At 41.8% G+C, this 13,511-nt stretch overlaps 1 protein-coding gene across 1 annotated transcript in view; it reads right to left on the bottom strand.

Annotated features, from left to right (window-relative positions):
• Positions 1–10,873: 10,873 nt before the first annotated feature.
• tecrb (trans-2,3-enoyl-CoA reductase b) overlaps positions 10,874–13,511 on the bottom strand; it is an 83,301-nt gene continuing 80,663 nt past the window's right edge. Inside the window, exon 13 of the mRNA XM_073069246.1 lies at positions 10,874–12,767. Within this exon, the coding sequence (XP_072925347.1) occupies positions 12,640–12,767 (128 nt within the window). The 3' untranslated portion in view covers positions 10,874–12,639. The remainder of the gene's footprint in view (positions 12,768–13,511) is intronic.

The raw sequence follows: 13,511 nt of genomic DNA on the forward strand, positions 1-13,511 counted from the left end.
TGCTCTTCAGCATCGCACCTAACTCCCTGAACTCCCTACGCAGGACCCCCTCACTCATCTTACCCACATCGTTGGTCCCTACATGGACCACAACATCTGGATTCTTGCCCTCCCTCTCAAGAATAACCTGCACCCGATCTGAGATGTCTCAGACCCCGGCACCAGGGAAGCAACATACCATCCGAGACTCCTGATCTTCCCCACAAAATCTCCTATCCGCCCCCCCGACTATAGAATCCCCTATCTCTACCGCTCTCTTCTCTTCCCTCCTCCCCTTCCTAGTCGATGATCTCCTATCATGTTCTTTGATGGCGGCAAGGTCAACACTGAATGTCAGGATATTTACATATTACCGTGGACACCAGCGTAGTACAGTGGTTAGCTCAGGTCTTCAGACTTCAATTCCAATATCCTCTGTACAGGGACTGTAAGTCCTCCCCGTGGAATGCATTGATTTTCTCCGGGTTGCCCTGGTTTCCTTCCACAGTCCAAAGACGTACCAGTTAGTAGGTTAACTAGGCATTGTGTGTTGTCACGTGATTAGGTAGGGTTTATCAGGTTTGTCAGGAGTTGCTCAAAGAGCCTATTCTGTGCTTATCTCGAAATAAACATAACAGGCCAGTTGACTTATCATGTCTATACTGTCTCTCACAGCAATCCTGTTTCCTATTTATTTCCTGTAACTGGTTCTTTCTTTTCCAATATTTTTATTAATTTCTACATAGAAGAACACAGAGTACAAGAAGATATGATAAGTCAAAAAAAATACCAAACACATTATATTTGAATCACACTTACAATCTCATTACCCTATATTCATGTAAATTAAATCGTAATATTGTAATGTGATAATTTTATTATACAAAAAAAGGAATCTAAGCCCACTACCAAGATCGAAGCTGTTTGGTAAAGGAAAAAAATCCTTATCAAATAGTGAAATATGTTATTGGCCAACATCTGTACTTTAACAGCAAATCGAAGGTTTTGAAAATAGTTCAAAAATGGTCCCCACACTGTTTGAAAATCTTGACTAGATTCAGAAATTGAACAACGAATCTTCTCTAAATTTAAGCATGATATAACATCACGTAACCATTGAACGTGAGTAGGCAAAACGACATCCTTCCATTTAAGCAAGAGCGCCCTCCTAGCTATAAGAGAAATAAAAGCCAAAATGTGCAAATCCGATGTCTCCAAATTAATATCTTTCCCTCCAACAATACCGAATAAGGCAGGCAAAGGGTTAGGCTTAAAATTTACTTTGAAAAGTACAAAGAAAGTTTGGAATACTTCCTTCCAGTATTTTTCAAGACTCAGACATGTCCAAAAGATATGAATTAGTGAAGCTTCTCCATTGTTACATCGATCACAATAGGGAGATATATCCAAATAAAAACGAGATAGCTTATCCTTGGTCATGTGAGCCCTATGAATGACTTTAAATTGTAGGAGGGAGTGGCGGGCACATAACGATGAAGTGTTAACCAATTTAAAAATTTAATTCCAAGTTTCCTCAGAAATTGAAGTCTGTAAATCTTGTTCCCAAAAATTTTTAATTTTGTCAAAAGGAGCATTTCTCATTCCCAGCAACATGCCATAAATATTGGATATTGAACCATTATGAAAAGGTTTCAAATTAGAAATTACATCCAATAAGTTCTTATCAGGACTTTTAGAAAATGTATATAATTGAGATCGCAGAAAGTCTGTAATTGGTAGGCATCGAAAAAAGTGGGTTTTTGGTAAGCTATATTTAGTTGACAATTGCTCAAATGAAAAGAGACTTCCTCCAACAAACAAATCCTGGAGGCATTTAATACCCAATCTATCCCATTCTTTAAAAACTAGATTGGTCATAGAAGGTTTAAAAAAAACTAATTAGAAAAAAATGGGACCTGAAAGAGAAAATCTCAATAAACCAAAGTACTTTCTAAATTGTACCCAGATCCTCAAAGTATGTTTAACTACCAAATTGTCAGTTAATTTACTTAAAGATGAAGGAAGTGAGGGTCCAAGAAGAGAAATGATAGAAAATTTATTAACAGAATTAGCTTCTAAAGAAACCCATACCGGATAGTCCTCACTGTTAGTATAACAAGACCAAAGTGTAAGATTTTGTATATTGACTGCCCAGTAATAAAACCTAAAATTTGGTAAGGCTAAACCTCCATTCTTTTTAGCTTTTTGAAGATGAACTTTATTTAGTCGAGAATGTTTGTTTTTCCATATATAAGAAGATAGAATAGAATCAAGAGAATCAAAAAAGGATTTAGGAATAAAAACGGGGAAGGCCCCAAAAAAGTAAATAAATTTAGGTAATAAAATAAATTAATTTATTAAAAAATTAATAAAAATAATTTGTCACTCCACAAACTTTTAAAAATCCTTATCAGATAGCAAAGTTAGATTAAAACACCAACATCTGTTTATTTGAGGGAGACTAGGGAGATTTAAAGACAAAAACACAGGAGCATGATCTGAGACAGCAATCTTTTTTGTATTCACAGGATCAAACTAATGGAATCATTTGGCTATGAATAAGAAAATAATCAATCCTGGAATACATATGATGGATATGAGAAAAAAAGGAATACTCCCTGTCTACTGGATGTAAGAAATGCCAGATATCAACAATACCACATTTCATTAGGAAAGATTGAATAAACAAAGCTGATTTATTGAGTGTCGCTGGTTTAGAAGATGACTGATCTAAAACTGGATCTAACCAGCAATTAAAATCTCCTCCCATCACCAATGACTAAAGACTCAAATCTGGCAAAAACGAAAAAAAAAAAAAACGCTCAAAGAATCCCGGAACATCTATATTCGGGGTATACAGATTAGCAAATACCATTAATTTATTATCTAATTTTCCTGACACTATAACAAAACGCCCATTAGTATCAGACACATTGAATTCTCCAACTTCCGATAATTCTCTCCCCCTCCCTTCCCCCATCCCAGTTTCACTCTGCCTCCTCCTCCAGCTGCCTATCACCTCTCTCATGATTCTGCCTTCTTCTACTACCCATAGTGCTTTCCCCTTACATTCCTTCTTCACCTTTTCTGCCTATCCCCTCCCTGCTTCCCCTCCCCCACCCCTTGCTCTTTCCTCTGATTGATTTTTCACCCGGCGCCTACCAGCCTTCTCCTTCCCACCCTCCCCCCACCTTCTTTATAGGGCCCCTGCCCCCTCCCTCTTCAGTGCTGACGAAGGGTCTCGGCCCGAAACGTTGACTGCTCGTTTCCACGGATGCTGCCCGACCTGCTGTGTTCCTGCAGCTTGTTGTACGTGTTGCTTTGATCCCAGCATCTGCAGTGTACTTTGTGTTAGTATCAGACACTACTTTATGTTGGACAAAAGGAACTGTGTTATCTATAAAGATAGAAACTCCCCTAGACTTAGCCTGAAAAGAGGAATGAAAATGCAGCCCTCTCCAACAGCTAAAAAGGCATAAATTGTCACCTTTACATACATGATTTTCTTGTAAAAAAAATAATTGGGACCTTAAGTTTTTTAATATAAGCAAAATTTTTATTCCCTTTCACGTTAAGACTAAGTAAGTTTGATCAATTTTTAATACTATTTAAAAGAAAGGTTAAGGTAATAATCACTGGAATGTATATTAAAACCAAACAATGAACCTTGAGATAGGGTAACCAAGCAACAGGTTTGGCTGAGAATCCAAAACAGCTTCCAGAAAAAAAAACCATCCCCCCCCAAAGTCAGAAGGTTGACCAATAGATAGCCGACAGCTACAACTAATAACAACATTCCCCCCAAAAGACCTACTGGTTTAGCTCCAAATTTATTTCAAGGTTGGCTGCATTCCAACCTAGACAAAACAACAGACGGCGAAAAAACTCAACCCTCGTAACAAGAACACATATAGATTAATTATCACAGTTTCAAAATGATAAAATGAAAAATACCCTTCTTGATAGAAAAAACCCCAAGAAGAATAAGTATAATATAAAACAATAAAAAGCCTATCAAAATTCAAAACATGAAAACACAAGGTATTAACTCATTAAAATCTTATTCTCTAAGTAAAGCATTAAAAGGTTCAAAAACAGAGTTAGCTACAGAGGTTTACCAAAAGTAAAAGAAGCAATTATTCATGCAGAAAGATACTGAACAGTTAAATCTCCTGATTCTAAGAATTCCTGAGCTTCTTCAGTCGAACGGAACCATTTCTTAGAGCCATCCCTCAGTATAATTCTGTGCCGAGCAGGATAAGAAAGAGAAGGCTTGAAATCTTTGTTAAAAAGTCCCTACATAACCTTTTTGAACTTAGCTTGCTCATTCATGACCTCGGGTGAAAAATCCTTGACAATTCTAATCTTCTGGCCATTATAATCAATATTCCTCTTTGAAGGGATTCACGAATTAAAAGTTCCTTTGTTTGAAATTCATGAAAACAGGTTATTACTGATCTGGGTCTTGCTCCTGGAGCTGGTCTGGGCACAGGAGATCTATGAGCTTGATCAATCATAGGTAAAGACGGTAAAATTTTAGGAAATACGTGCCAAAAAGCTTACAAAGAATTCCGTAGGCTGATCGCCTTCTGTTAACTCTTCAAGGCCCAGAATTCGCTGGTTATTTCTTCTGCTTCTATTTTTTAAATTGATAATCTTCTGTCTTAATTTTTCATTAGACTTTGATTGTTTTTCACAAAGCTTTTGCAGGTCATCAATTTTCGCATCCAAAATCGTCAGAGTTCCTTCATTCTCTTCTATTCGTTTATCATGTTCAGTTAAGGTTTTTTGAATAGAATCCAATTTTGCATCTATTTGTTTAATTTCAGCGGAAGATTCTTTTCTGTGTTTTCGAAGCAACTCCAAAGATGCAGGAGGATCTTCTTCTTTTTTAGCACCTTTGGCACCCCTTGTACTCATAGTAAAACAATATCACGTTTTAAAGTAAGGTTTCAAAACAGGTTGGAACAGTAAAGTAAGTAAAATAGGAGCAACTACAAAACGCTGCTACTCCATCAGCGGCCAGCAGGAAGACTTGTTCTTTCTCTACGTGTGCCCATCAACCCCCCACCCCCCCACCAATTCTACCAACTATCTCCACCTGGGACAATTCTCGGTCAAACATAACCCTATGGTGGAACTCTTCACAACATGGCAACTTAGGACTGAAAGCCTCCTAGCAACCACATGCCCAACTCCTACCCATGCCCCACTTATACTGTTCCACGAGATCAGAATCAGGCTCATTATCACCGGCATGTGTCGTGAAGTTTGCTAACTTAGCCGAACTGCTCCAGGTCTCTGCTCCTCTACTATCTCCCCATCCCCCTGTCAGTCAAATACTTATCTCCCTCCCCTTTACTTCTAATCCTCCAGCCTGCACATCCTCTGGGGTAGAGAATCTCAGATTTGTCACCCTCTGTGAGAAGTTACTGCACACCTCTATTTTAAGTGGCTGCTCCTGATTTTGTAACTCTGTCCCGTGTTTGCAGTTCTGCCACTGGTGGAAATACCTCAACACCCACCCTTAAGATCTGAAATGTTTCAATCTGATCCTTCCTCTACAATACTAGACTAATTGTTATTGGCCATTCGTGCTGAGACAGTTGTCATCCCAGGTATTAGCTGAGTTAATCTCTTCAGGAGTGCCAGCTGGCATTAACCAGTGTAACCCTTTCAGTGAGAGTAGAAACGGGATGATTTGGCAGATAAATGCATAGCTGAGAAGCTGGTACAGGGGGCAGGGCTTCAGGTTCTTGGATCATTGGGATCTCTTCTGGGGGAGGTATGACCTGTTCAAAAGTGATGGGTTGCACCTGAACTCGAGGGGGACCAATATTTTTGCGGGGAGGTTTGTTAGAGTTGTCGGGGAGGGTTTAAACTAACTTGGCGGGGGGGGGGGGGGTGAGAACTGGAGTGAAAGGACTCTGGAAAGGGCGGATGGTAAAAAAGTGAAGATAACATGCAGTAGGATTGTCGGGAAAGGCAGGCCGGTGATGGGACTTAGTTGCAGGCAGCAGGCTGAGTATCAAATCATTCGAGATGCAGAGTCAGAAAGGATAGCAAATACAGTACTCAAGGTGTTGTATCTAAATGCATGTAGTAAAAGAAATAAGGTGGATGATCTTGTTGCAATATTACAGATTGCCAGGTATGATGTTGTGGCCATCACTGAATCATGGCTGAAGGATGGTTGTAGTTGGGAGCTGAATGTTCAAGGTTACACATTATATCAGAGGGATTGAAAGGTAGGCAGAGGGGGTGGTGTGGCTCTAATGGTAAAGAAAGGTATCAAATCAGTAGAAAGGTGTGACATAGGATTGGAAGATGTTGAATCCTTGTGGGTTGAGTTAAGGAACTACAAGGGTAAAAGGACGTTGATGGCAGTTATATACAGGCCTCCCAACAGTGGCTGGGAGGTGGACCACAAGTTCCAACAGGAAATAGAAAAGGCAAGTCAAATAGGCAATGTTATGGTAGTTATTGGGGATTTTAACATTAGGTGGATTGGGAAAATCAGGTTGGTAATGGATCTCAAGAGAGTGAGTTTGTTGAATGCCTAAGAGATAGCTTTTTAAGAGCAGCTTGTGATGAGCCTACTAGGGGATCAGCTATACTGGATTGGGTGTTATGTAATGAACCTGAGGCCATTAGGGAGCTTATGGTAAAAGAACCCTTAGTGATCACAATATGATTGCGTTCAACTTGAAATTTGATAGGGAGAAAGTAAAGTCTGATGTGGCAGTATATCAGCAGAGTAAGGGAAATTGCAGTGGTATGAGAGAGGAGTTGGCCAAAGTAAATTGGAAGGAGCTGCTAGCAGGGATGTCAGCATAACAGCAATGGGGTACATTTCTGGGGGAGAATGAGGAAGGTGCAGGACACATGAATTCCAAAAATGAAGAAATACTTAAATGGTAAAATAGTACAAGCACAGCTGACAAGGAAAGTCAAAGCCATTTTAAAAGCAAAACAAAGGGCATACAACAAAGCAAAAAAATAGTGGGAAGATAGAGGATTGGGAAGTTTATAAAAACCTAGAGAGAGCAACGAAAAAAATTATTAGAAGGGAAAAGATGAAATATGAAAGCAAGCTAGCAAATAATATCACAGTGGATAGTAAAAGATTTTTCAGGTATGTTAAAAATGAAAGAGAAATGATAGTGGATATAGGACCGGTAGAAAATGAGGCAGGAGAAATAATAACGGAGGACAAGGAGATGGCTGCAGAACTAAATGAGAAATTCGCGTTGGTCTTCATTGTGGAAGACACTAGCAGTATGCCTGATGTTGTAGTGTATGAAGGAAGAAAAGTGGATGCAGTTACTGTTACAAGAGAGAAGGTGCTCAAAGAGCTGAAAGACCTAAAGTTACATAAGTCACCCAGACCAGATGAACTGCACCCTAGTGCTCTGAAAGAGGTATCATTAAGATTGTGGTGGCATTAGAAATGATCTTTCAAAAATCATTGGACTCTGGCATGTGCCAAAACTGGAAAATTGCAAACATTACTCCACCCTTTAAGAGAGGAGGAAGGCACAGAAAGGAAATTATAGACCAGTTACCCTGACCTTAGTGGTTTGTAAGATGTCCATTGTTATGGATAAGGTGATGGAGTACTTGGCGACACAGGACAAGATAATATAAAGTTAGCATGAGTTCCTTCAGGGAAAATCCTGTCTAATGAACCTGTTGGAATTTATTGAGGAGATTACAAGTAGGACAGATAATGGGGATGCAGTGGATGTTGTATATTTGGACTTTCAGAAGGCCTTTGACAAGGTGCCACACATGAGGCTGCTTACCAAGTTAAGAGCCCATGGTATTACAGGAAAGTTACTAACATGGTTAGAGCAGTGGCTGATTGGTAGGAGGCAGCGAGTGGGAATAAAAGGATCCTTTTCTGGTTGGCTGCCAGTATTGGGACCACTTCTGTTTATGCTGTATATAAATGATTTAGATGATGAAATAGATGGCTTTGTTGCCAAGTTTGCAGATGATACAAAGATCAGTGGAGGGGCAGGAAGTGTTGAGGAAACAGTTTGGATGCAGAAGGACTTAGATTAGGAGAACAGGTAAGAAAGTGGCAAATGTTGGAAAATGCACCGTCATGCACTTTGGAAGTAGAAATAAACGTGCGGACTATTTTCCAAACGGGGAAAAAATCCAGGAATCTGTGATGCAGAGGGACTTGTGCAGAACATGTTGAAGGCTATTTTGCAGGTTGAGTCGGTGATGAGGAAGGCAAATGTCACGTTAACATTCATTTCAAGAGGTTTAGAATACAAGAGCAAGGATGTGAGGCCTCACTTTGAGTATTGTGAACAGTTTTGGGCCCATCTTAGAAAAGATATGCTGGCATTGGAGAGGATCCAGAGGGGTTTCACAAGGATGATTTCAGGAATGAAATGCTTATCATATGAGGACCATTTCATGGCTCTGGGTCTTTACTCACTGGAATTCAGAAGGAGAGGGGGGATCTCATTGAAACCTTTCAAATGTTGAAAGGCCCAGACTGGGTAGATGTGGTAAGGATGTTTCCCATGGTGGGAGAGTCTAGAAAAAGAGGGCAAACCCTCAGGATAGAAGGGCACCCTTGTAAAACAAAGATGTGAAGAAAGGGTGGTGAATTTGTGGGATTTGTTGCCACATGCAGCTATGGTGGTCAGGTCATTGGGTGTACTTAAGGCAGAGGTTCTTAATTGGACACGGCATCAAAGGTTACTGGGAGAAGGCTGGGAACTGGGGTTGAGGAGGAGATAGAAAAAAGGATCAGCCATGATTGAAGGGCAGAGCAGACTCAATGGGCCAGATGGCCTAATTCTGCTCCTAGGTCTTATGGTCTTAAGGGATCAAGACACATAGTACTCCAGTGTGGTAACTCCAGAACTTGTACAATCATAGCAATACATTGGTGTATTTTTACACATCACTTAACTTCCTACTTGCCACAGCTGAATTCTAACCTATGCCTCACTCATTTGGACAACAGTCTACCTTCCAATTCCTTTCACAGGTACAGGACCTCACACTTTCCCACAGAAAACTCCATTTACTGTATTTTCACCCACACACTCTGTATCGCACAGCAATGTGCTCTCCCACTTTCCCCCCGTGACAGCTGTAAACTTGGACACCTCCTAGTCTGCCCCTCCAAGTCACCAAACAGTTAGTAAATGGTTGAGGACTATGATCTGATCCTTGCAGCACTCCACTGTTACCTCCTGGTTTCAAGAAGAAACATTTATTCCAACTCTTGATCTTTTGTTTCAAAATAGGTCTTGAATCCATGTTAATACACTTATCCAATACTAGGAGTTCTTAATTTGTGCACCAGTCCTTTATTGGCAAGAAACAAACTACTGGAGGAACTTGGTGGGTCAGGCAGCTTCTGTGAAGGCAGAAGAATTTCCAATGATTCAGGTGGAGACCCTGCAACCAGATGCAGAGTGGAGAGGGGAATTAGCTTGTATAGAGAGGTGAGACAAGAGCTGGCATGTGATATTCACACACATCCATCGAGGGAGAGATTGATAGGCAGATGGAGTCAGCTGGAGTTAGGGGCGTGATAGTGACAGTGGTCAGGAAGTGACGCGTGGATGCAACAAAGGACTGCAGATGATGAGATCTGATAAGAAAATGTGCTGCCAAGTGGAATCAGATGAAGGATGGTGGGCAGGTGGGAACAGTCACAGGGGTGGGAGGATTTAGTGGTTTGAGTGTGGATGACAGTTTGATGGAACCCATTTGTGGAGTTCTGGGAAAGAAACTGGGTAATAGGGGGAAGGGGAGACTGTTTGTTTGGAAAGAAGGAAGGGTGTGAGAGGACCAGCAGAAATAGGAACAAAAGGGATTTGGCTTCCCTGGAAAAGGAGAATGCGATGTTCAAGTGTCTTATGGCTTCCCTCTATCAACTCTGTGAGTTTTCTCCTGTAAACCACTTTGTTAATGATTTTCATTTCATATACAGCCATGTTAACATGGATTGAGGGCATTAAGGCTTCCTAAGTGACTAACTGTTCCTTCTCTGTTTATAGACTCCAGCACCATTGGGGTAGCAGATGCTAAATTTACTAGCCTATAGTTTCCTACCCTAGCATTGTTATTTAGAGCCGATGGGGTAGAGATCAGGCCTAGAACAACAGGATCGATGTTGAACTATCAGCCAATTACCCGTGACCTTCCTCTCCTGGACTGCCAGCTGAGGAATTCCTGACCCAGCCTGAGGTGTCCTATTGGCCACTATTGGTCCATTAAAGATGCAATTAAATTCACCAATATTCATACACTCTGTGGCCACCTTATTAGGTACCTCCTATACCTATGGCCATTGAGGTTATGCTCCTGGTCTTCCGCTGCTATAGCCCATCCACTTCAAGGTTTGATGTGTTGTAACGCACAATTATTTGAGTTACTGATGTCTTCCTGCCAGCGTGAATAAGTGTGGCCAATCTCTTCTGACCACTCATTAAAAAGGCATTTTCACTTACCACGCAGTGGATTTTTTTTGTTTATTGCACCATTTTCTGTAAACTGTAGTGTGTGAAATTCCCAGCTCAGCAGTTCTGAGATACTCAAGCCACCCCATTTGGCACCAACAATCGTTCCCCAGACAAAGATCACATTTCCTCCCCGTTCTGATGTTTTGCCTAATCAACAACTGAACTGCTTGACCATGTCTGCATGCTTTCATGCACTGAGTTACTGCCACATGATTGGCTGATTAGATATCTGCACTAATGAGCATGTGTACAGGTGTACCTAATAAAGTTGCCACTGAGTGTAATTATTAGATGGGATTTTATTTACAAAAATATTTTGGACACAGAAACTGGCCGTGGCTTTTACTTATACGGGACATTTAAAAATTAACAATAAAGAATCACAGCAAAAAGCCTATACCAGACGAAGTTTATTGTTTACAAAGAAACAGAATAATTATTGCTGATGTGCAGAGTTTGAAGAAAATTGTTCCTTTAATCTCCTATCACAAAGAATGAATCACCAGAATCTAAAGTTCTTATCTAAAAGCCCATTCTTCCCCAGTAAGCCACAGATACAATTACCAGAACATCTTTAAACGACATTTAGCAGATAGCAGGAGTATCGAAACCGTGCAATACGTTGCCATTACACATAGACAGCAGTTAGTCGCACCGTTGATATTAAGACTTAAAATTATGAGGAGCAGCAATTCAATCAGAGTGCAAGAAACAGAAGTTGAATGAATTCCTCATGCAGCCTCACAGTTAAACTAAGCCAGGAAAACTCCACACCGACGTTCTTAATCCCCCTGCCCTACCCCAACCCTACTACGCAGTGCAAATGAGATTTCTCAGCAGGATGAGGACTCTGCTGATATTCAGTGCTGGGACCTGCTTTGGTCTTATTGTTCATTTGCTCCATCACAAGGGGCTGTAACTGCTCCTCGTCAATTTGTCAGAGAAAAATAAAAGTCAGGGGTGACGGAGAGAAGGAAATCTAGGGATTGTGGGGGTGGGAGGCCAAACACAGTACCAGCAATAATGAGAGTGATCTAGTCTCATCCCTATCACGGAGATCTGTGACCAAAGCCCTGCAACCCACCCAGTTCTCCCCAAACACCTGAATGTGTTCCAGTCTATCAGACAATCCCAGGACAGCTACAGCAGGGATTAGACACAGGAGAAGCTCCCTCCACTCTGATATGAAGGATCAGAGTGTGCAGAGTTGATTGGCAGTGGGGATAGGCTGGAAACTAGAGCTCCTGTCCCACCCTTTCATTTTCTGGGGCCCTTAGTGAAGGCTTCTGTGCAGTTCCAGGGCCGCCAAGATTTCCTGTGAAAAGGAATCGTTGACACCAAGCAGCCACCAGAACCCACAACACACAACTAACATTGCCCAGATCTCCCAACAGTGTAGCTGAAACCTCTGTAACAACCACTAAAAGCAGCTGCTGATTCTAACAAATCGCAGAGTTCAGAGACGGGATGCACTCATAAGCACAGCTCACAGGGCTTGGGCTGCCAGACATTTAAACTACAGGGATGAGAGTACAAACAGCTGCATCTCACACTGATGGAGAACACATGGGAAACAGGTACAAAGCTTGGTGTACCAGATGAAAGGGATCTGCTCTGCCTCACTACTGAGTATCTTTAGGACTACATAGTCCAGGTGTCCAACAGTGAGAGGAGGCTAGCAGTAAATTAGGGTGCAAATGGGGTTATGAGGCAGGCAGAGGCGAAATAGGGTGAATTAAGCAGCAATATTTGTACAAGGACCAACAGTCCATGTTCCAACTGCCCTGACAATTATAGGACATGGGAATGCAACACAGCAGCACGAGTTCAAGGAGACCCTGTCCTCTAAGTTTGAAATATGGAGGAAGTCTTCAAGCATCCTAGCAGAACCGGGGTTTTAATATTCTTAGAGCAGCTGCCCTCCCTGAAACGTTCCATCCAAGCCCTGAGACACAGCATTGAAAGCCAAGATCGCCCCAGTGGGTTCTCAATCACAAGATCAGGGAGAAAACGCAGGACTGTGTAACCAGAGGGTGCTGCAGAAGCTTGTGATTGTTTTTTTTTGCAGAAAGGACAGGGAGACAGACAGACGAGAGGAGAGGGAGGGGTAGGGGATTCATAAAGCCCCCTCCCTGCCCCGATTGGCAGAGTCCAGCTTCTACAGGATGAAGGGGATGATGGGTGTGCGCAGAGGCGGATAATCACGGAAGTCCTTCAGGTAGCTGCGGTGCTTGCTGTTTGCCCAGATCGCCATCTGGATGAACCCAACCAGGGTGAACAATGCAACTGTGGGAGAAAATAAAGCCCTTTAGAGGCATCAAAGGTACAGTTTACCTGAAACTACAGCCTAAGGGAACGGTGGAGTGGATCTATCCACAGGTTCCCTGCCCCTTTCTTTGTTGTCTACTTTTACAGATCCATGAAATATCAGAATCAATGAAGCTAGGGCTACCCAATGTTCGCACATCGACAGATCCCAGATGGAGTAATGGGGCACTGATCCCTAGCAGAAACCAGAACCATTTCCTTCCTTTAGTTTGGGTGCAGAGGCTTCAGCAGCAGCAGCCAAGACCAGAGCTGGGTTCAGTTGTCACTGTACAGTAGAGAAGGTGCCGAACTCACTGTGCTTATACTCAGTAGCTAGTACTCACAACGTAGTTTTTACCTACAAGGGCAAGAGGGTGGGAGGCAGTCAATTAAAGCTACTTCCTTCCGAGAGCAGAGAATATCTGAAATTCTCTACCCCAAAGGGTTATGCACATTTTTTAAAAGACTGGGGAACTGGCAGAGGACATGAGACTTGGGTATGAGGTATCTAAGATCCTGTTTTCTTATCTATTCGGCAGAGGAAAACCAGGAGCATGGAGTAGGGAAGGATCCACTTATAATAGAAGTATGTGTATCATAGATTCACTAGACCGAGCATGGGAAAGGGAACCTGTTGTACGAGGAGAGGAAGTGCAACATCGATTCACTGAGCCCGAGAAAGGGAGTCTGTTGTATGAGGGGAGACTAAGCAGACTTCATCTG

The sequence above is a fragment of the Hemitrygon akajei genome, chromosome 16 (assembly GCF_048418815.1).
Source record: "Hemitrygon akajei chromosome 16, sHemAka1.3, whole genome shotgun sequence".
Classification (NCBI taxonomy): Eukaryota; Metazoa; Chordata; class Chondrichthyes; order Myliobatiformes; family Dasyatidae; genus Hemitrygon; species Hemitrygon akajei.